Source organism: Mustela putorius, unplaced genomic scaffold, assembly GCF_011764305.1.
Source record: "Mustela putorius furo isolate JIRA1106 unplaced genomic scaffold, ASM1176430v1.1 tig00003845_pilon_pilon_pilon, whole genome shotgun sequence".
NCBI lineage: Eukaryota > Metazoa > Chordata > Mammalia > Carnivora > Mustelidae > Mustela > Mustela putorius.
In genome coordinates this window covers 44,005,720-44,030,015 of record NW_025421998.1, presented here as the reverse complement: position 1 = coordinate 44,030,015, position 24,296 = coordinate 44,005,720, and the positions used below count along the sequence as shown (strand labels likewise).

The window sequence follows — 24,296 nt, the reverse complement described above, 5'->3', positions numbered from 1 at the left end:
ATTTGACATAACACATGAACATACATGTTTATAGGTTTATATGTGTATGTATATGTACATATAGAGCCACGAAATTCATAACATTTCCAAGAACCACTGCACATTAAAATGTCATAGTTTGGGAACACAGAGGCAGTCTAGATGAAAACCTAAGAATTTATAGGGTCAACGAACAACCCATTCCTTCCTGCTTGTGTTTTGAAACAATTAGGGAGTTTAACATTTAATAGCAAATAGAAGTCAAAATATTACTGTTATTACTGAAAAGTTGGAGGAGAGAGCTTAGAATGTGAAGGAACAATGCTTAGAATAAAAACCAAATGTGCTAGATGACTTAAGAAGTAGGTAGAATCATCCCCTTGTCAGTTGAATCTTCCCAAATTCACCAACCAGATAAATTATTCCTTATGTCCTAGGACAATGTAGTAATGAAAGTGAAATAAATCCCAGGGAAAGATTTTCTCAAACCAAAAGGACAAACAAAATTAGAAGTCACTAATGAAAATTACAAAAGAAATCTCCCCATGCACACACATGGGTAAAAACTAAAAACCACACTTCCAGGGCATTACATACCAAATGGCCTGTGGGAGGCAGCACAAAAGTTCTTAGGAGAGAACTTCAAGCCTTAAATGCCTAAATGGGAAGGAGAAAAGTTTAAAATGAGCTAAGCATTAAACTCAAGAGAATTTTTTTTTTTAAACAAAAAGTAGAATGTAACTAATACAGATAAATATAAATTTCATGAGATAGAAAACAAGATAATCAACAACCAATAGTTGACCAAAACTAAATAGACCACCTCAAGGTAAAAATCAAGGGGGAAAAAAAAAAGCAAAATCTATACTGCAAAATGGGGGAAAAAATAAAAATCAATATTACAACAAATAGAATGGAGTTTGAAAATATATTTTTGAATAAATTTTGCTAATATAAATACTTCAAGGTAATCTAGAATGTTGTTGTAATTTATACCAAGAATAATTGAGAATCTACACCATGGAGTCTGTAACTATTTAAAACTCAGATTTATTGGGACGCCTGGATGGCTCACTGGGTTAAGCCACTGCCTTCAACTTAGGTCATGATCCCGGGGTCCTGGGGCTTCTTGCTCAGCAGGGAGTCTGCCTCTGCCTGCCTCTCTGCCTGCTTGTTGCTTTCTCTCTCTCTCTTCCTGTAAAATAAATAAATAAAATCTTTAAAAATTAAAAAAAACTCAGATATATCAAATATTTGAGTTTTACCAATATTTAAAGAAACAAACCACTCCCTTTTATGTGAAATCTTAAAAAATAAAGTTGTGTGGGGAAAAAAGATGAGGAAAATCTCTCCAGCTCCATGAGAGCACAACCCTGTCAGTAAAATCAGTTAATAAATTCACCAATGAAAATAGATGTCAAATCATGAAAGAGTATTATCTAACCAAACCATTAATATCTTATGATTTTGAAAGTACAAAGATGCCTAAATATTAGGAAAAACTAACGTAAGTCCTCACAGCAACAGAAAAAATGGCATATAATTTTTAAATATGCGTTGAAAGGGTGTTCATATAATGCAAAATTAATTTACAATAAAAATTTCCCAATAAAACTTGAACTAGAAGGAAATCATTTTACCTGATAAATGTTATGTACCAAAACTAACAGCATACATACAATATTAGGGGAAACATAAGAGACATTCCCTTGCAATCAGTAACAAAGCAAGGATGCTCACTGTGGCTACTTCTTTTCAACCTAGTAAAGAAGATTCTAGCCAAAACACAACCAGAAGCTTAATACTTGAAAACAAAGAAATAACCATTCAGATTACTATATGATTTTCACCTTAAAAATTGTAACAAAACAAAAAAATAATAGAACATCGCTCATGATAAAAACTCAACAGGTGGTTCTCAGCATAGCAAAGGCCATCTTTGACAAACCCACAGCTAACATTATTACACTTCATAGACCAGCTCGTAATTGTTCATCATTAAGAACAGAAGTACAACAAGGATATTATCCTCCCTCACCACTTGTAGTCAGTGTACTACTGGAAATCCGAGCTACAGCAATCAGATAATAAAAAGACATGAGAAGCATCCAAGTTGGTAAGGAAGAAGTAAAACTGTCACTGCTTACAGATGATGTAATATTATACACAGAAGACCCTCCCCCCAAAAACTATTAGAATAAAATGAATCACGTTAAGTTGCAGGATACAAAATTGATATATAGAAACCCATTGCATTTCTATAGACTAATAACAAAACAGAAGAAAAAGAAACTTCATTTACAATTGTACCAAAAAGAATACAATATCTAGAAATAAACTTAACTGAGGAAGTAAAAGACTGTACACTGAAAATCATAAGGCATTGATGAGGGAAATTAGAGACCACATATATAAATGGAAAGAGAGATCATGCTCATGGATTCGAAGAATTAGTATAACCCCTACCAAAGTACCAGTAGGTTTGGTTTGTTTTTGTTGTTGTTGTTGTTGTTTTTTAATAGAACTAGCACAAATAATCATAAGATTTATATGGAATCAAAAACCTGAACAGCCAAAGCAATCTTGAGAAAGAGCAACAAAGCTGAAAAGTAGCACAGATGCAGATGTCAAACTTACTACAAAGCTATAGTAATCAAAACAGTATGGAATTGGCATAAAAATGGGCCCCTATTGTTGTCGCAAATGGCAAGATTTCATTTCTTTTGATGGCTGCATAGTATTCCATTGTGTATATATACCACATCTTCTGGATCCATTCATCTGTTGATGGACATCTAGGTTCTTTCCATAGTTTGGCTATTGTGGACATTGCTGCTATAAACATTCGGGTGCACGTGCCCCTTTGGATCACTACATTTGTATCTTTAGGGTAAATACCCAATAGTGCAATTGCTGGGTCATAGGGCAGTTCTATTTTCAACATTTTGAGGAACCTCCATGCTGTTTTCCAGAGTGGCTGCACCAGCTTGCATTCCCACCAACAGTATAGGAGGGTTCCCCTTTCTCCGCATCTTCGCCAGCATCTGTCATTTCCTGACTTGTTTATTTTAGCCATTCTGATTGGTGTGAGGTGATATCTCATTGTGATTTTGATTTGTATTTCCCTGATGCCGAGTGATATAGAGCACTTTTTCATGTGTCTGTTGGCCATCTGGATGTCTTCTTTGCAGAAATGTCTGTTCATGTCCTCTGCCCATTTCTTGATTGGATTATTTGTTCTTTGGGTGTTGAGTTTGCTAAGTTCTTTATAGATTCTAGACACTAGTCCTTTATCTGATATGTCATTTGCAAATATCTTCTCCCATTCTGTCAGTTGTCTTTTGATTTTGATAACTGTTTCCTTTGCTGTGCAAAAGCTTTTGATTTTGATGAAATCCCAATAGTTCATTTTTGCCCTTGCTTCCCTTGCCTTTGGCGTTGTTCCTAGGAAGATGTTGCTGAGGCTGAGGTCGAAGAGGTTGCTGCCTGTGTTCTCCTCAAGGATTTTGATGGATTCCTTTCGCACATTGAGGTCCTTCATCCATTTTGAGTCTATTTTTGTGTGTGGTGTAAGGAAATGGTCCAATTTCATTTTTCTGCATGTGGCTGTCCAATTTTCCCAGCACCATTTATTGAAGAGGCTGTCTTTTTTCCATTGGACATTCTTTCCTGCTTTGTCGAAGATTAGTTGACCGTAGAGTTGAGGGTCTATTTCTGGGCTCTCTATTCTGTTCCATTGATCTATATGTCTGTTTTTGTGCCAGTAACATGCTGTCTTGATGATGACAGCTTTGTAATAGAGCTTGAAGTCCGGAATTGTGATGCCACCAACGTTGGCTTTCTTTTTCAATATCCCTTTGGCTATTCGAGGTCTTTTCTGGTTCCATATAAATTTTAAAATTATTTGTTCCATTTCTTCGAAAAAGATGGATGGTACTTTGATAGGAATTGCATTAAATGTGTAGATTGCTTTAGGTAGCATAGACATTTTCACAATATTTATTCTTCCAATCCAGGAGCATGGAACATTTTTCCATTTCTTTGTGTCTTCCTCAATTTCTTTCATGAGTACTTTATAGTTTTATGAGTATAGATTCTGTGCCTCTTTGGTTAGGTTTATTCCTAGGTATCTTATGGTTTTGGGCGACAACATGGATGGAACTAGAGCATATCATGCTTAGCGAAATAAGTCAAGCAGAGAAAGACAACTATCATATGATCTCCCTGATATGAGGAAGTGGTGATGCAATATGGGGGCTTAAGTGGGTAGGAGAAGAATTAATGAAACAAGATGGGATTGGGAGGGAGACAAACCATAAGTGACTCTTAATCTCACAAAACAAACTGAGGGTTGCTGGGGGGAGGGTGTTTGGGAGAAGGGGGTGGGATTATGGACATTGGGGAGGGTACGTGCTTTGGTGAGTGCTGTGAAGTGGGTAAACCTGGTGATTCACAGACCTGTACCCCTGGGGATAAAAATATATGTTTATAAAAAATAAAAAATTATTAAAAAAAAAAATAGGCCCCTAGATCAGTAGACCATAAAGCCCAGAAACAAACCCACACTTACATGGTCAATTAATTCACCCCAAGGAAGGCAAGAAGATACAGCAGGGAAAAGACAGTCTCTTCAATAAATGGTACTGGGAAAACTGGATAGCTACATGTGAAAGAATAAAACTGGATCACTTTCTTATGCCACACATAAAAATAAGCCCCAAATCAATTAAGGACCTAAATATAATACCTGACACCATAAAACTCCGAGAAGAAAACATAGGCAGTAATTTCTTTGACATTGGCCTTAGCAACATTTGTTTAGATAGGTCTCCTCAGGCCAGAGAAACAAAAGCAGAAGTAAAACTATCGGGACTACACCAAAATTAAAAGCTTGTACAGAGAAAGAAACCAACAACAAGGCAACCTACTGAATGGGAGAAGATATTTGCAAATGATTTTTCCAATAATGGGTTAATCTCCAGACTATATAAAGAACTTACACAACTCAGTACAAACAAAATCTAATGGAAAAAATGGGCAGAGGACCTGTATAGATATTTTTTCGAGAAAGGTAACGGATGGCCAGAAAACAAATGAAAAGATGCTCAACATCACTAATCATCAGGGGAATGCAAGTCAAGACCACAGTGAGAATTTCCTCATACCAGTCAGATGGCTAGTTTCAAAAAGACAAGTGTTGGCAAGGATGTGGACTATGGGAAGCCTCGTGCATTCTTGGCAGGAACCTCAAAGGGTCCAGCCACTATAGTGACCAGTATGGAGGTTCCTCAAAAAATTAAAACTACTTTATGACCCAGTAATTCTACTTCTGGGTATTTACCCAAATAAAAGAAAAAAAAAACCCACTAATTTAAAAAAATATATGCACCCCATGTTTATTACAGTATTATTAGCCAAGATACAAAAGCAAGCTAAATGTCCAATAAATGGCTCAAAATGTTATATATGAATATACAATATTCCATTACTCAGCCATACGAAAGCATGTGATCTTGCCATTTGAGACAACATGGAGGAACCTAGGGGCATTATGCTAGGTGAAACAGGTCAGACAAAGACAAATACCTCATGATTTCCCTTAGATATGAAACCTAAAAAACAAAATGAACGAACGAAACAAACACAGAAACAGAAGCATAAGTACAGCGAACTAACTAGGCTGCCAGACTGGGGGTAGGTGAAATAGATGAAGGGAACCAAAGAGGTGCAAATTTCCAGTTACAGTGTAATTAAGTCACAGGGATAAAAAGTATAATAACATCACAGGGCATGTGGACAGTAAAATTGTAATAACTTTGTGTGGTGACAGATGGTAACTAAACTTATTATGGTGAGTGTTTTATAATGTATGTAATTGTTGAAACACTGGTTATATATCTGAAATGAATACTCTGTCAACTATACTTGAATAAAAAAAAATCTTTTACCAGTAAGACTCAGTTACAAAATTTAATTAGAAAAAAATTGAATCAAAATAAAACTACAAGTAGAAATATATTTAATAGAAATGATATAAGAATAGTAGTGATGAAATCTTATTGAAGCATATAAACAATGAAAACATTAGTAAAATAGGCATGTTCATGGGTAGGCCTCAATATCATTACATTTCAATTTTATACTAACTTATCTATAAATTCCCTGTAATTTAAAAAGATTTTCAAGTAATCTGAGAAATTGATCTGAGAAGTTGAAGACCAAGAAGATTCAGAATTATTAAAGTCCAGAATTTCAAGAAGAGAAAATGGAAGAGGTCAAAGAGCTTTAATGGCTTTATTCAAGATTTATTCTATAGCACTAAGAATTGAAAAAAAAATGACCAGTGAACAATAAAGCAATTAGACTAATAAAACAGAGGATCCCAGGAATGAATTTTAATATATAGGTACATAACAGAACTGAAACTCAGTAGGATAATGGTAGGTAAATGTTGAAATACTTTTTTATCTACAGAATGTTTTTAAAATAATCTGTAAGCTCACACATATACAAAACTGATAAATTAATAAACTAAATAAATTATAAACCCAAAAGGTGAAAAGCATAACTGTCAAACACTTGAAGGAAATATAGGAGAATATCATTATGAACTCAAGGTAGAGAAGAATTTCCTAAATGACAGGACAAACACAAAAATGGGAAAGATGAAAAATTAAATCTTCTACATAGTAATAGATCCTAAACAAGGTTAGCAGAGAAGCCAAAGACTTAGAAAAGGTATTTGTGAAGTCAGTTAATTTCCAAGGATTAGTATCTAGAACAACAGTTTTATAACTTTTTGGTCTAATTTTATATTCTTAAAATTGTATGAGGACCCCAAATTTTCTTTTGTGAGTTATATATACACAAAAGTTTATATTAAAAATGAGATTTAAATAACCAAAAACCAATTTTATGTAACAATAATACTTCCTGAAAAATAGCTACTTTGCAAAATAAAAACAATAACTTTGATAAACATGGTCTTGTTTTACATATTTGCAAATATATAATGTCTGCCTTAGAGGAAGACAGCTGGATTCTCATCTCTGTTTCTAGACTCAATCTCTTGTAATCTTAGTTTAGTTTATGTATACGAAGAAAATCCAGCTCTACTCACACAGATGTGTAGTTGAAAAAAAGGGAAATACACACACACACACACACACACACACACAGTCTGAAAGAATGTCTAAGTCTCCCAGGTTCTCTGGACCCTACTTTGAGAACTGCTATTCTAGAGTAATTTCCACAATTCAATAAGAAAAGGCATAGATTTCAGGAGGATAAAAAAATGGCCACAAGATATAAAGAAGCAACACTCATAAGAAGTCGTCTAAATACCCCCAAACATTTGTTACTCTTTAATAGCATTAATAAAGAACTACAATTTAAAATGATGATAGAGCTTCCACACCCACTAGACTAACCAAAAATTTTAAATCTGGCTATTATAAATGTTCGTGAAGGCTCAAACAATGATAACCTTTATTTGCTGCTGGTGGATATGCGGATTGTCACTTTTTAGAGGAAAAAATAAAGATTTAGTAAAGTTTCAGCCATCCCTATAGTGATACCCAGAAATTTGTCTTCTAGACATTTACCTTAAAGGAGAATGAAGAGAGGAAGAGAGTTGCACAAGATTGACCACAGAGGCATTGCTCTAACAGCAAAAGTTGAAAACAACCTAAAAGGCCATTCAGAGGAAATACCTTAAAAGGAAAAAAAAAAAAAGTGGCATTTAGTACAGTGGAATTCTATATAGCAGTTAAAATAAATGTACTATAGCTACATTAAAAAAAACAAATATTTCATCTGTATAATTCAGAATGATACATAGAGTAATGATACTTCTTAAAACTTTTAATAATACAGTTGACCCTTGAACTGAAGATTTGAATTGCCCAGATCCACTTACATGAGAGGTTTTTTTTTAAATATAAATAGAATACAGGGACTCCTGGGTGCCTCAGTAGGTTAAACATCTGCCTTCAGCTCAGGTCATGATCCCAGGGTCCTGGGATCAAGTCCTGCATCAGGCTCCTTGCTCAGCAGGGAGCTTCTCCCTCTGCAATGCCCTCCCTTCCTGGTGCACTCTCTCTCTCTGACAAATAAAATCTTTTAAAAAATAATAAATACAGTATAAAATATTTTCCATTCCTTATGGTTTTCTTAGTAACATTTTTTTCTAGCTTACATTATTATAAGCATATAGTATGTAACATATAACACAATTAACTCAGATTTTGTGTTATCAATAGGGCTTCTAGTCAACAGTAGGATATTAGTAGTTAAGTTTTGGGAGAGTCAAAAGTTATGCACAGATTTTAGACTGCATAGGGGTACATGCCCCAAATCCCCATGTTGTTCAAGGATCAACTGTACTGTATTATCATTAAAAGAATAAAAACCATGGCAAAAAAAAAAAAGATTTAGGAATAGATCAGGAATTTTTATAACAATTTTATAACATCTATATGGCAATTCCAAGAAAATAACATTTGAATAATTTTGGAGATGAACTTACCACTTTTACAATTGTTTATAAATATTTCTTAATATTCTTTCCCCATGATTGTCCTTCTAGACAGCAGAATGCTTCTGTTCATGTTTATTGTGTCCCTGCAGATGGACAGTGTTATGAGTATAAATGGATGGCCAGTGCCTGGAAGGGTTCTTCCCGAACAGTCTGGTGTCAAAGGTCAGATGGTATAAATGTAACAGGTAAACTTCCAATTTCTCTGTTTTTTAAAAGTCTTCCTGTAACACACATACAGTTGGTTCAACAAAATAATGTAACAGGTAAACTTCCAATTTCTCTGTTTTTTAAAAGTCTTCCTGTAACACACATTCAGTTAGTTCAACAAAATAGTGAAAGATATTCTTTCACTATTTAGCACATGGTTGGGATTCAGTTTCTAGTCTGTACTAATGTAACCAGTTATGGTTTTATTTTTTATTATTTCAATTAAATTCTCCCTCATCCAGCCATTTTAGACAATGTAGCTAGAACTTAGTTAACATACTCTGTAATTCCAATAAATTATCCTCAAATTGCCTTCCCTAAAAATTTTATGTGAATAACTCACCATGTTTTCAAAAAAAAAAAAAATCAGTATTTTGTTGACTATATCTCTTTCTGTACCTCAAAAACAATACAGATGAAGACCAAAAATATTATCAAGGGAATGTAATTATACAAAGCTAAATGTCTTGAATTATCTTGCTTGAATTCAGAAATCTATAATTCAGGTTTTTTTTAAATTAATTAATAGGTAAGAGTATTAGCAGATCTCAAGCCGAGAGTATCTGGGTAGTTAACCTACTCTATCCCCACTCAAAAATTATATAGTCAAGAAACCCAAATGAGAAATTTTTCTGAAATTGACCCAAATATACCAAAGAGCTTCTCTAATCTGTGATTACTGAAGGTTTCCTTACCTAAATTCAGTAAATGCCAGAGTTCTTAAGGACCCTGTGAAGTGGAGAGAAACTTGGTTCCAGATATGTACCTTGTAAATTTCCTAGGAAGAAATCAAGGTCAGAACAAGAAGCTCAACCTTAAGCACATGACCCAAAGATCTAATGTCTCTCCTTTAACATTTTTGTAGATCTAATCTATAGGAATCTTCATAGTGTACCAGTAGCAAAAATTTTGAGAGCGACTCTTCAGGGGGACCTGCTGACTTACTGCCATTGTTTTGGCCCTCTGGCAGAGATAAAAAGTAATGTGCATCTGGGTGCCTGTTAGTAATGTCCATTTATAAATTTAGCTGTAATATATACAGTAAGATAACAGGAACAGAGATCAATATGCTTTTTGGAAAGCATCAATTTTTATATTAGATTTTAAATTACCTGGATTTATTTAAACCTAATTTACTTATTTCCTATGAAAGCTGGAACAGGATATCAAATTATATTCTTGGGAAGGTAAGATTGTATACATGAGAAATCTATATCAAGAAACCATTGATAACAGCAATTCCCAGTGGACACATATATAAGAAAGAAGAGACACCTACCAGGAAACTTTTCTCTCTCACAATATTATTTACGGCGGTGGGGGGAGCGGATCTCTTCCAGCCACACCACTGTAAGAGGTCTAAGGGGGGAAAGCACCCTAGGAAGGGAAGCATAGTTTTTCTGAATTTGAAGGCACTTATAGAGATGGTCCATTCAACTCAAGTGTTGAAAATGAAGGTCTACCTTCTTCTTGAAGCTATTCAGAGGGAACACTGGAGTTTTCCCAGAGGGTCCTATTACTTTTCATGGTTTTTTTTTTTTTTCTTCCCCAAATATGGGTGCAAGTAATATTCATCTGCTGTTTATTCTACATGTTAAAATTTCTTTTTCCACTAAATTTGGGGATACTCCTCAATGCAATACAAAGGTAAGTCCGGTTTTAAAAGGCTTACCTGTAGACATCATGTGTTCACCTTCTTTTTAATCCATTGAAGTACCCAGTGTATTTCTTTCTGATACTCTGAAACCAAAAAGGGCAGTGTGTAAATGATATGTAATAAACTCTATATGTAATAAACTCTTCTTCCATCTTTTAGGAGAAATGGGATTCTTTATGAGAAATACACAAGCATGTAAAGTATATTACCTATCTTGATCGATTGCTTTAGTTTTATGAAATCGTCCTTATTAGAAATCAAGATGTTGTCTTCCTTTTTCTTCATATGTTTCATGATGATAACCTTAATAATGGCCTTTTAACTGCAATTGCGTTTCAGTGACTAACTGCTTTCCCATCACAATTTTTTGATGAATAAGTTATATTATTGATAGAGAAAGCAAAGAATTAACAGTAGGTATCTGTGATTAAATTCCAAAGGATCATCAATTCAATAAGTAAAGGAAAAACTTCACTTTCTTAAAATTCTATTCAACTGAGCAAATATGGTTTGAAACTCAAGTTCCCTCCACATCACCAATATTGTTTCTCTAGGACACCAATTCTTATCTTGAAACCTCACTTGTAACAACTTAGGCACACTTGGTACTACACTTAAAAAGAAGAAAAAGAAGGAAGGAAAACCAGAGAGCTGCAATATCAAGTTAAACAAGAAGGGACTACATCACTTAGTAGCTACAAATGTTTTCTTTCTTATACCCACAAAAATCCTGAACTGGTAGGAATTGTGATTGTTCTCTAAGAACTATGCATTATTAAAAAAAAAACACACATATATATGATAGTCACATAAATTATGTGACTCAAGGGACATGAAAATTGTTTCTCTGACTAGCCAAGAAAGAAATTTAACTTTAAAGAAAAATTCAATCTGCTTTTTAATGTTGGACTGGACCAATAGGGGGAACTGGGGACAAGGACAGAAATAGCTGGTGTGCGATTAGCATGTTCGAAGGAGCAACTAAACAAGTAAGTGCTTGTGGAGCTCCTGCTGCGTGCCGGGCACTGTGCTATCTCCTCTGAATAAGAAGGGCCTCAAGTTCCTGTACGAAGTAGTCCAGGCTAACCAAATAGTTCACAGTTAGTCACCCCCAGAAGAATCCACGGGGGTTCCCAAAGTGGCTCAGGATTCAAAGACAAGTCTATACAACAGTGTGTTTCTCTCACTGCAAGAGATGCTACTTGTCAATGTATGATTTTCTGTTCTGCAGGGGGCTGCTTGGTGGTGCGCCAGCCTGATGCTGACAGGTCTTGTAACCCACCGTGTAGTCAACCCCACTCATACTGTAGTGAGGTAGGTGTGACTTCATTAGGAAGGACAAGCCAACTTCATTATTTGTCATCTCACCACCTCTTAAAAGTCCATTCGCCCACCCCCAGAAAAAGCATGTCTTGGGGCCTTAAAGCCTTATTTCTAGATCTCTCCTTTTATCACTATGAATATTCAGAATGTTTTTACTGTTTCTACTGTTAAAATAATTTGTATACAGTACAAAAAGTGTGTTTTTATGCAGTTGAGACAGAAATTACACATAGTAAATTCCCCAAACAGCATTCCTTAAAGCCTTCTCTTCAAGTTAGATCTATTATGCTCTCAAAGATTCCCTTCTATGTACAGTAGAAATCCTCTTGTTCTTCTGCAGATGAGGACATGCAGTTGTGAAGAAGGGTACACTGAAGTCATGTCTTCTAATGGTACACTTGAGCAGTGCACACTTATCCCTGTGGTGGTGATACCCACTGTGGAGGACAAAAGAGGAGATGTGAAAACCAGCCGGGCAGTACATCCCACCCAATCCTCCAGTAACCCAACAGGACGGGGAAGGACCTGGTTTCTACAGCCATTTGGGCCAGGTGAAGTGACTAGACAGTGTTAATGTAGAATCCTTTAGTTATACATTTAACCAATGTCAAAGGGTTAAAAAAAATAAGCAAGCATTTTCTCAGGAGTTATCATTTCATCTGTACTCATTTATTCTGATATTGCCATACAGCATAATGTTTTTGTTATTAGAGAAAAGGCACTCATGCTCAAAGTTCAGAGAAATGAAATTACTTTCTTCTGGAAAAAAAATTAGGATATTAGTTATTTTGATCTCAGACTTAAATTTACAAGTACAATTATATTCACATTGAACAAAGAAATCTAACAATGAAATATTAATTAGGAATAAAGTATATTGTCACTCAGAACTGAAGCAAGTAAAACTCTAAAGGCATTCAAGAATTTTTCATTTGACCACAGACCGGTAATAATTTGAACTTAAAAGTAGGAATATCAGTAATGCAGTGCTATGCCAGGACAGGACTGGGGGAGGGGCAGTCCTTGGTAGCCAGCCCTTTTTCTATCAGCCCCTAGATTTTGTAAGTTCAGATAATCAGAATCTGTACTAGCGCCAGATACAGCAGGGCAAGGATGGAGCCTTCCTGTCTAAATGGGATGATTTAAGTTTGGAGACTTACCAGATCCTTGTCATATTAAACAGACACCCTTAATGTGTCTAGTAATGGACTTGAAGCCAACACAGGCAATAGTTTGAAGGCCTAATCCAGTGCTGGCCCTACCCTCTTCACACAGTCTCCCCAGGTGGAATGAACTGTATGCTTAGTCCTGGAACTAAAGCTGGTGCTTAAAATCGTGCTGCAAGGGCTGTAAGGTAGTGCAGATCATGGTGTTTTTCCCCACACCAAGAGGGATTACTAGTTAATGGCCAAAGGAAATATCCAGGCAAAGCCAGGCATAGTCTACTTTACTATTGTTAGAAATATAAGAAAGGAGGGAATCTGCACAGCACATCTCTATTTCTAATGCATTAAGTCAAAACACTTTCCCTTATTAGAGAATCACTAAAAGGATTTTAAGTATCTTCAGTATTTGGATGATTTAACCAAAACACTGTGATTTAACCACATTGTTCCTACCTTCATATGGCTGTTAGCTGAAAATATAATTTATTTTGCAAAGTTGACTTGTTTGTGCAAACCTGGCAAACTCCTCTCAGTGTTCAAGATAGTGGAGCTGCAAATGACTATTAGCAATCTTGACTTCAGCTAAGAATCCAAGAAGACCTTTTCACATCAAAACTAAAAAAAAAAAAAAAAAAAAAAAAAGTTTAAAAAGAGAATATTGTCATTTTAAGTATATACCCTCCCTAAAATGAATATTTTAATATATTAAAAAGATTTATGTTCTAAAAAAGTACATTTAGACTTTGTTCTTGGTTTTTTAAAAACTCCAAGAATATTTGTTGAAAAACAACTCTCAAGGCAGATGAACCCAAGAATGGTTGATTTTAAACCCAGTCTCTAATTTTTAAAATCCATAGAATTGAAAAGAATTATATTTAGAATATTAAATGGACCCCTAAGTTGATTGAGCTCTAAGCAGAAAAACTTTCACAGTACCGATTTGTTTTCGATGCCTTCCAAATATTGAATAAAACAGTGTCTATGGAGTCAATTTGCCCAGTCTATAATTTTAGCAGTAATCTAAAAATTTTGCAGTAATTTTAGAAGTAATATAATGTATTTATGCAAAAGAAAATACAAGTTGATGTAATGATCAAGTTAGGCAAAGTCATTAATACTATCATCTAATTGAAGTTTATTCTGAACACAAAACTAAGAACCTCAAAGAAAATGAGACTAGAAAATAAAATTAGAAAAGTTCTTACCCTGCCTAATTCCATATAATAAAAAGTTAGAAAAATGTTATTTGGAGCTAAAAAGTTATTATCAAACTTGACTATTTTTACAAAGGATATTGTTGACTGAACTCTAAAGGACAGGGTTAAGTGTAAATCAGATAAAAGATTAATTCCCCCCCAAAGTTAAATATATTCACTTTAATTCATCTCGGAAAAAAAGGTTAAAATAACAAAATTTATGTTCATAAACCTGTCTGCATTAATGCTAAGATGTAGGACTTTATTGAAATTGCATTACTTTTCTTCTTATAATTGCCATTCTCAGAATAAAAATAAGAAAATGCTTAGTTAGCATTACACATACACTGAATTTGAAGTAAAATTTAGATAAGAAGCTACAAAAATTTAGGAATATGAACTTGAAATCTGAATGCAAATTGAAAATATTATTTCTTTCCCATTAATTCTCATTGATAATTTACCTTTAATGAAGCAGCATCTAACTCATAATAGCAGCTTTGCATTAATCATTAACTGTGCCTAAGCAATAACTCTTTGTTTTGAAAGGATTTGGCCGTAGGTGACTGGTCATTGGTCATAGTTAAAGACTGTCATATATATATATATATATACACACACACACACCAGACTAATGTAAATTAATAACTAATATCCATTCTTCTTAGATGGGAGACTAAAGACCTGGGTTTACGGTGTAGCAGCTGGGGCATTTGTGTTACTCATCTTTATTGTCTCCATGATTTATCTAGCTTGGTGAGTGATTAAATATTTCAAAATCTAAGGGGATACATATCTATTTCAGCAAAAACACTGTCAGTTGACTATAATACAGAAACAGTAATTTGTCTCAAATAAGAATTCCACACTTATTTAATATGCTTATCTGAAATTAGAAATCAAAATAGCTTTAGTCATAAATATTCTAAGAACTACCAAATCTGAGCCATTTACTATCTGATGATGAGCCAGAGCTGCTCCAGGTCATCTCAAGTATGTTGTCCTTGGTTATACAAGATAAACTTCTTTGTATGCTTATCGTGAACTATGAAGTTTGATACTGAATTACTACTGGAGAAAGATATTATGGTGATACCTAATTTTACTCCTCTATCTTTTTAAACATGTATTATAAATTGTGTATTATTTACAAAGATTTCTGGTCAAATATTAATGATTTTACTATAGTATTATTAACATTGTTAGTGAGAAATTTCCTTTGATAATTCTTTTGCAGGATAATAAAATATTTGATGGGTTCTATTTCAGGTTTATTCAGAGCATTAAGTAAGAAATTCAAAGATACCAGAAAATCAAACTTTAAGGTTGAATTTAGGTCATTAGGCAGTTAGGCAACTTTATCAATATAGCTTGCATTTTTCATTTAAGACAGTAAAATCTACAATGAGAGATTGATTTTCCTTCTCCAATTTTTTTTATTATCTACAGCAAAAAGCCAAAGAAACCCCAAAGAAGGCAAAACAACCGACTGAAACCTTTAACCTTAGCCTACGATGGAGATGCAGATATGTAGAATAGAACTTACCCGGGCAACAACCAGTTTCAGCTTTCTGACTTTGCAGTAGACATCCAGCAGCCACAAAGCTCTTCATACTGTGTGAATTCAAATGCATTGTAACTTTTTAAAAGAGCATCAAAGAGTGAAAATCAGTGCCAATGGAGATATCAAGATAGTACCACTTATATAAAAATTAAAAATCAGCGATGAGAATTCTAGGAGATTCAGTTGACTACAGGCTGCATTCTGAGAGTTTTTTTGTGATCTTTTCAGAAATCTACCAACTGACCATTCACTTTCATCTCTAAAATACGGTTGTGGAATTGGTCAGTTAGAACACCTGATGCAAGCCTCTGTCGGCAGTGTTAACCCATAGTAACATTTTAGCATGAAGAGTTTATACCAAGATCTCTACAATATTATAGTCAACATAACAACACGTATACTCAATTGAATGATACACATTACTATGTCAGACTATGTACTTGTTAATAAGCAGTTTTAATGGTGAATAAGAGATAAGCTCTAAGCTGAGCAGAGAATCCATTGAGTAAGTTCAGCATCTTGGTGGTTGATGGTAGCTTTCATTAACCTGCATTTCAGAGGCAAAGACTCTTTTATAAGACTTAACTCTTGTCTTTCTCCAAAGTACGAATGCTGGACATGTACTAGTATCTTAGAGAAAAAAAAAAGTCCTCAAGTTCAGTATTTTATAGTGGTTATTGTCTGGAAAACTAATTTGCTTGTGTTAATACATTTCTACTTTCCCTAATTTTCGAACTGGTTGACTGCATCTCTTTTGCTCTATGGAAGGCACATTTTTGCACTATATTAGTGCAGCATGATAGGCACTTAACCAGGATTGCCATAGAAACTGCTTCTTTTCATATGGGATGAAGACACCTGTGCTAAGAGTGTCATGGAGCCATTTTCAAGTTCTTACATCCAGAAGAGATTAAAGTTCAGTTTGAATGGCTACAGGATGGAAATAGCTATTACACCTGCTGTCTATGCTCTTCCTCATTGCTGCAGCCATTGTGAAATCGACAACGTGGCGGTGATTTCAATGTTCTAATCCCGAACTCATTAACCCTTCAAAAGATGGATCCCTCTAGTTGGTTTTTAATTGTACTTTGAAGGCGGTTTACGACTAGATTTTTATATTTGTTACCTTTGTTAAAAAAAGAAAAGAAAAGAAAAAAAGGAGCCAGTTGTCTTTTTAATTTTGAGCAGATGGAGAAAATAACATCCTGATCATTTTTTTAACTAAAACAACTCAAAATCCTGTGATTTTTCTTTTTCCCAGATTTGTGTTTCCTACTTTCGCATCAAATGTATCCATCATTTGGTCTTTCTCACTGGTAAAATTTGAAGCAGACTTTGTAGGATTTTAAAACTTTAAATGTTCAAAAAAGAGTAAATAGTGTGCATGGGGCTTCATTAACTATCTAGACCAAGGGTCGCGAACTTTTTCCGTGAAGGGCCAGATAGTAGGTATTTTCCGCCAGGTCTGTGTTGCACCTGCTCAGTTCCATCATCGTAAGGAGGCAAGTGTAGACAATACACGATACAAAGAAGAATGAGCATGGCTGTTTTCCAGTGAACCTCGGTGACAACAGTCAGCATGCTACATTTGCAGGTTGTGCTTTGCAAACCACTGGTCTAGTAGTTTTCTCAGTGCTTACCTCTCTGTTGTATCTTTTGCTTTCATTCATTCACCCTTAGAATGCCATCAGTGTTTAATTTCAAAGGTGAAAAATTGTCATTAAACTTTATCACTGTTTTTTAAGTAGTTATATTTTTCACACATGTAGCCCTGGGAATGGCACAGTGAAATACTATCTAATTTGGCAAACTTCATGGAAAAAAAAAAAAAAATCAAATGGTGCCATTAAAAAGCAATTCCATTTTTCAGGCAACATTTACTGCAACAAGCTTTGGTAGAGGGGAGGACATTAAGTTTTCAGGTCCTTTAAAAAATAATGTAATAAGCTACTCTATCTTAAACAGCTGTGTTGCTATAAAACTGGTTTAGACTAGAGGGTGTTTTACCTTCAAGTAGAGTTTGGACTCCCCCTGCTGTTCATTAAAGTATTTGCAAAGATTACAAAAAGGCATCTGATTAGGATAGGTCTTTGTCCCCAAAACGAACAGATTTCTCCCTGAATTAATTAATATGAATTAAATGTGGAAAGCATGCATGCCTTACTCACTGTATTAGGCAAAGCAATCATTTCAAAGCAAACAGGTGGTCACAAAGAGGAGAATTTTACTTTAAACCAAGGATTTAAACAAGGCGAAGCATAAAAGCAAACTCCATTGCATCAGTCTTATTGAAGAGGAAGACAAAAATAATACCGTTGCTCTAAAACTGTGATTGCTAGTCTATGTACTCAGGGGTCTTTCAGATATCCTCAAGTTGGTCTCTGTGAATAAAATGAACTCCATTTGTCCAAAATAGTTGAGAAAGAATCTTTTGTAATTACTTGAAGAATTTAGCTAACAGTATGTAAAACCTAATAACTTTGAAATTACTGAATAATATATTGTTGCTACAAAAGCTATACTTAGGATACTGTAAAATGTAATTCAGAAGGCAGATCAGTATCATCCAACCCGTCCCGTAAGAATGAATTGATCAAAATAAAATTTTATGAAAATACATGTTTTGTTCATAAGTGAATTAAATTTTATAATACTACATACCCAGAGGAAACTAGGTTCAATGGGACCTAAAACTAGGGAACATACTGGAAGTTCACCACTAGGATAAATACCAGGTACCCTCTTATTAGAAAAATAAAAGGAAGGGCATGTAGCCAGCTAGCTATTTTGGACAAATGAAGGTTACTTTATTCATGTTTAGAACATGATAATAGCCTTATTTTTGTTCCTGGCATCAGTCAATAATAAGTATGTTACTGGAATTTCATCAAAACCTTATTCCTCCTGTTCATTCTGACAATTCAGGAGGGGAATATAGTAGTAACTGGTCTGTTGACACTTTTGCCTTATCAAAATGGCCTGCAAGCCCAAAAAGATTTAGAACTACTGCTCTATAAATATGAAGGTTGACTTGGTTAAAAAAAGAAGAAAAGGAAAATAATGACACAGTTTATACGCTATTTTGTTGGACTATTTCAGTATAAACCACATAGAATTGGCACAACTGATCTCTCTTGAAAGGAGTTGATTTATCAGTACCTAATCTAAGATATGGACCATAATTCTTATTTGAAAGCCTTTTTGAGGACACTACCATGTACCTTAAAGCAGATTTGAAAAGCAGTGCATAAACGCATGTTCTTAATTACTTATAACAAAGCACAAGTTACTCATAACATGACATATTTCTTGGAATTATCATATGTAAGACCCTCTGCTGGGCACTGTAATACAGTTACTCATGGCTTTTGTATACCTACATATCTCAGATACTCAGAAGAAGGGAAAATGTTTCATCAGTAAAGAAAGCACTTAAATCACTCTTCACTCTGGATTTGCTTCCAGTGTGGTATTTTTCCTGATGGAACGTCCGTGTCTCAGGCTATGCTCTTAGGCTTTGCTGTAATCCTCCTCCACCCAAGGGAGGTAGCAACGTTCACTGTGGCTGAACCAGAACCCTGCTATGTTCCCGGACTTTAAGATAAAGTCACTTACCCAGAACTTCTTACAGGGATTAACACCTCTCAGTTTCGTTTATTTCTTTTACCTCCTCCAAATCATACTTTTGCTTCTTTATAATGATGTCCTCTGGTCTCTAGTCTGCTTACAACTTAATCTTACGGACTTCTCTCAGAACTAGCTTCTACTAAACACGCTCAAATTTTTAAATAAGGTGGTGGGGGGCGGGGAAGATGAAGGTCTATATTACTTACCTTTAGTAAAGTGTCACTAGGAGTGTGAACATCTTGATTTAAACTAAATGTACTGCTTACAGACATGATTAAAAAGGTAAGGAAAGATGTAAAAGACATGCCCCCCTCAAAAAAAGACCTTCTGTAAATATGCCCATTTTTATACTCTATTTAATAGGACTCCGTATGCTCCTACCTCCACCTTGCTTCTGTATTCATGACCCACCCTAAAGGACAGTAAGGTAGGCCTGTACCTTGTAGGAAGGACAGCCTGTTCCCAGACTTATTTGGAGTTTGAATAGATTCCCAAGAATCATGCCTCCAAAATGATCTGAGATCTATTTGTAAAATATTACCAAATTCAAATATGTTTCGTGTGATATTTTCCCCACTGAGACTGAGGGTGTTGAAAGGAGAGCAGGATAGGAACAAATCTGTGAAGCATCTTGTCAAAAAGGGAGTTTGCCTGGGGCTAATGTGAGAACAAAAACACCTGCCTGTCCCACTCCCTCCTTCCCTTCAGGTGGCCATGACTGAAGAGGATTTCAGGGTCTGAAGCTGGAGTGTGGGCCTAGCAAACCTGACTCTTTAGAAAAAGGATGTTTTGCAGTGTGATTAACGGTAATTCTGTATCAGCAGAACACTGGAAATGGTTAGGTCTACATTATTAAATGAGTAAAACAAATCCTAAGTGGCTAGAGTTAACTTTGTAGTTTTAGGTTTTCATGCTTCTTCTACCAAGCCAGGTCTTAAAACGGGCAGTATATGAAGACTTTTAGTTTGTGGCAGTCACGTTTTCAGCGGTCAAAATCTCTAGTCTATTTAGAATATAAATGTCAGTCTTATTGTGTTTCGGAGACTTTTTTTTTTTTTAAGTCAGTAGTTTCTAGAGCATCTACTTTGAACCCTCAATGAAATTTTCACAACTATTTTTCAGCAGTCTATCTAGGTTTATTTTTAAAAATTAAACATTATGATTCCCTTTCTGGTACTTTTTCCTGACTCTTTGTAGCACAGAGATTTGAAGAGATCAGTATCGGTCATTGTAAAATATAACTTTATTAAATTTGCAATATGTCTTTATATAAATTATAATCCCCTAAATGTGGTTTTTTAATTTAATTACCTGAATATTTATTTTGTTTAAGTTAGGAGGCAGCTGTCTAAGAAGTTTTTGTTAATATTACTTTGTAAATTGTGTAATGTAATTTATTTTAAATTATGTACATTTCTTTTTTAACGCACAAAATGTCTATGTACAATTAACTACAGATTTGAAAATGTCACTAAGCTTTATTCAGTTAATACAGATGGCATGTGAAGATGTAATATGCTTTTTTTACATTTTCATATGGGTTATTTGTAAATAACTATGTTGCTGACAAACATAAACATGGAAGTCATTTTCATTCTATTCATGTGTACTTTTTAAATTTGCATTATTTGCTGTTCATACATGGGTTTAAAAAAAAAAAAAAAAAACTTCAGTGAATATCCAAACCTTTTTCTACTGTATTGCCTGTTCCTTAGTCTTTTTCTTTTCTTTTTTTTCTTTTATTTTTTTAAACAACTTCAACTGAGAAAGTTTGAGAGATGCAAACCTTAACTTTACAAGTCTGCTGAGGCCACCACATTAATCATTATGGACAAAAGATCTCTTGGTTCCCAGTCAAAAGAGCACCAGCAGAGGATAGTAAGACACCCTGGAACAGAGCCCAGCTCTTCTTGCCCCCTCAGTCAGAAGGCAGGCCTCTTCCTGTCCCTTCTCCCTACTTTCTGCTGACCAATGAAAGAGCAAACCTAAAAACGAGGTAGGAGCTCACACATTAAGAAATTAAGATTCCCTCAATTCCCCATAATTAAGATGCACAAATTCAGAAAGGGATGCACAAATTAGATAAATTACTGCCCGTGTAGCTTGGGCTTAGCGCATTTTCTGAAATAGCTGTTTGCTGAAATATAACTAAGCAGAGAACCCTTTAAACACTTAGTATATGAACCTCCTCAAAATGTGCAGCTAGCCATAAATGCTGGATGAAAAATGCATTCCATATTGTTCATTACAAGTGAATCTAGATGAACAAATGTTTAAAATATATCACCCAAATTATTCCTTATATATCTGTAGATACTCAAATTACCTACTTTAATTACTAATTAAAAACTTCAGTTTTTATTTTGCAACTGCCAATTTATGTCCTGCAAACCCAAATAGGAACATGACCAATCTATATTCTATATTTGCTTCTTCTAAGTTTCTAGGGATCTCTGTCCTGAAACTCTGAACATATTGAAAGAAAAGCCGACATACACTTCAATGTACAGTTCTCATCAGTGTCAATTAGTCTCAAAAGAAAGGAAATACATACAAAACATGTAAATGCAGTCAGGCTTTCCAATATTGCAGGGTTTTTTGTTTTTGTTTTTGTTTTTGTTTTCAGATGACTTCCCTTTCCCCTCTCTACCTTACCCCACAGCTTCTCTCTGTCAAGGCAGCTCAGTTTAACAGTCTCCGTTGAGATCTCAGTTTAAAATCTCAGTTTAACAAGGATGTTAACAAGGATATTTTTCTCCATGATCATATGATCTTATAAACATACTGGGGATGGGGAGGGGGGAGAGGAAAAGAGAAAAATCGGCTGAATTACTAGATACACCAGAAAATTGTTGTTGTTGTTGTTGTTGTTGTTGTTGTTTGTGTGTGTATGGCTGTTTTCAAACAAGTAAAATGGCCTTTGCCCCTATCCCAAACCTCAGTAATACCTAAGGCAAATCCCACAGCATTTTGGTCACAACTGGAGTTTTGAAAAGTCCCAATCCCATAGAAAACACTAAAAATGCCAAAACTATTAGAAATTATAAATGAATTCAGTAAAGTTGCAGGATACAAAATATACAGAAATCCGTTGTGTTTCTATACACAAAATAACTGAGAAATTAAGAAAATAATTCCATTTATAATTTCACCACAAAGAATAAAATACCTAAAAATAAACCAAGGAAGTGAAAAGACCTACATTCTGAAGACCAAAAAACATTGATAAAAGAAATTGAAGGTGATACAAATGGATATTCAATACTCACAGGTCAGAAAAATTAATGTTGATAAAATGTCCATATTACTTAAAGCAATCTACAGATTGCATGCAATTTCTATCAAAATATCAACAGCATTTTCCACAGAACTAGAACAAACAATCCTAAAATGTGTATGGAACCACAAAAGACCTCAAATAGCCCAAGCAATCCTGAGAAAGAACAAAGTTGGAGGTTTCAAAATCCCAGATTTAAGATGTACTACAAACTGTAATCAAAATAATATGGTACTGGCACAAGAACAGATCTGTAGATCAATGAAACAGAATAGAGAACCCAGAAATAAGCCCACACTTAAATGACCAATTAATCATGACAAAGGAGGCAAGAAGATACAATGGGCAAAAGACAGTCCCTTCAATATATGTATGGGGGAAAACTGGACAGGAAGGAAAGAAGGAAAAGAAGGAAACTGGACGAACCTTACACTAGACACACACACAAAAAAGATTCAAGACCTACATGTGACTGAAGTGAGCTAAATATCCATCAGAATACTATGAACACCCATGAAATCAGCCCGAGATATAAAATTATACACTTCTGGATCTCTACAGGGGCAGGAGATCATCAGTGGAGTAGTAGAGTGGATTGGGAGTGCTCAGACTGATATTGCAGAATAAATAGAAGAGGGAGGGAGCCACCAGAAGCGACCCATTGGGAAGTAATACCCCAATACGAAAGTGCCCTGTGCTTGGGAACCACCATTAACTTGGAGTCTGGTCAAAAGCACTCAAAAAGAACAAAGGGTCTTAAGGGGCAAGTGGTGGAATCAGGTGGCCACAGGCACAGACCTAAGCCCAAGGTCCCAGGGTGGTCACAACTGGTGACCACCTGAGCCTGAGAGAGCCCAGCAGGGGGCCCCAGTCAGTGGTCCCTGAGTGGAAAGGTCCCTTTCCACTGCTTTCACCACCGCTGGGGCTGGGCGCATCCCCCTCCATGCCTCAGAGAGCCCGGAGCTGGCTCCCACCCAAGATCCCTGGGTCCACAGCCTTCTATGACCTGCGCCACCACTGCTGCCGGGGGTGAGTGCACCTAGTGTGGGCCTGGACTCCAGACTTCAGTCCCGGCAATGACAGCCACCAGTATCAGGCTCGCAGGACCAATATCGCTCATGGTTTTAGTAGCACGGGGGTGCAGAAACAAGTGGGAGCCTCAGATGCCAACTGAGATGGTGGCTGGGGGTGTGTACCACCGATGGGAGGCTGTGATGTTCAGTGGAGTTTGCAGAGAGGGAATCTGTGTGTTCTGGACCACCCAGAGGGGAACAGACTGAGGCTTCTCTCTGAGGCAGAGGTCTGGGTGCAGAAAGTTTACTTTGCTCTGACCTTCTGAAAAGAAAAGCTGCAAAAAATTACCAAAGAAGAAAAACCTCCAGAGAACAAAAGCCTAAAAAACTGGTTTCCACAGAGTATAACAAAGCCACTCAGCCCAGGCAAGGCTGGGTGAAAACCAACTCAGCGGGCCCCTCCCCCAAAAGATAAGCCAAAAAGAATGCCAGGACAACCACAGCAGAGTCCCCATAAAACTGTAAAACACCAACATCACGGGAAAACAATTCCCGGTATTGTCCCAAACCTGTATATTTCATAGATACAACTTTAAAAAAAAAAAAATTCATTCTCACAATTCTTCTTTTACTTTTTAACCTACTTACCACTACCACTAGATGTTTAATAAAACATATTACATAATAACTTTTTAGCTTGAACTTTTTGCATAAATATACCTGTTTCTTTTTTTCTTTTTAATATATA

At 35.5% G+C, this 24,296-nt stretch overlaps 1 protein-coding gene across 3 annotated transcripts in view; it reads left to right on the top strand.

Moving 5' to 3' along the window:
- Nucleotides 1–20,857, top strand: part of THSD7A (thrombospondin type 1 domain containing 7A) — a 465,278-nt gene extending 444,421 nt beyond the window's left edge. For 2 of the 3 annotated variants that reach the window (XM_004743431.3, XM_004743430.3), the window contains 5 exons: nt 8,608–8,703; nt 11,614–11,696; nt 12,046–12,256; nt 14,736–14,823; nt 15,517–20,857. In XM_004743431.3, the coding sequence (XP_004743488.1) occupies nt 8,608–8,703; nt 11,614–11,696; nt 12,046–12,256; nt 14,736–14,823; nt 15,517–15,601 (563 nt within the window). In that variant the 3' untranslated portion in view covers nt 15,602–20,857. The remainder of the gene's footprint in view (nt 1–8,607; nt 8,704–11,613; nt 11,697–12,045; nt 12,257–14,735; nt 14,824–15,516) is intronic. The other variant, XM_004743432.3, reaches the window with a different exon arrangement.
- Nucleotides 20,858–24,296: the final 3,439 nt, after the last annotated feature.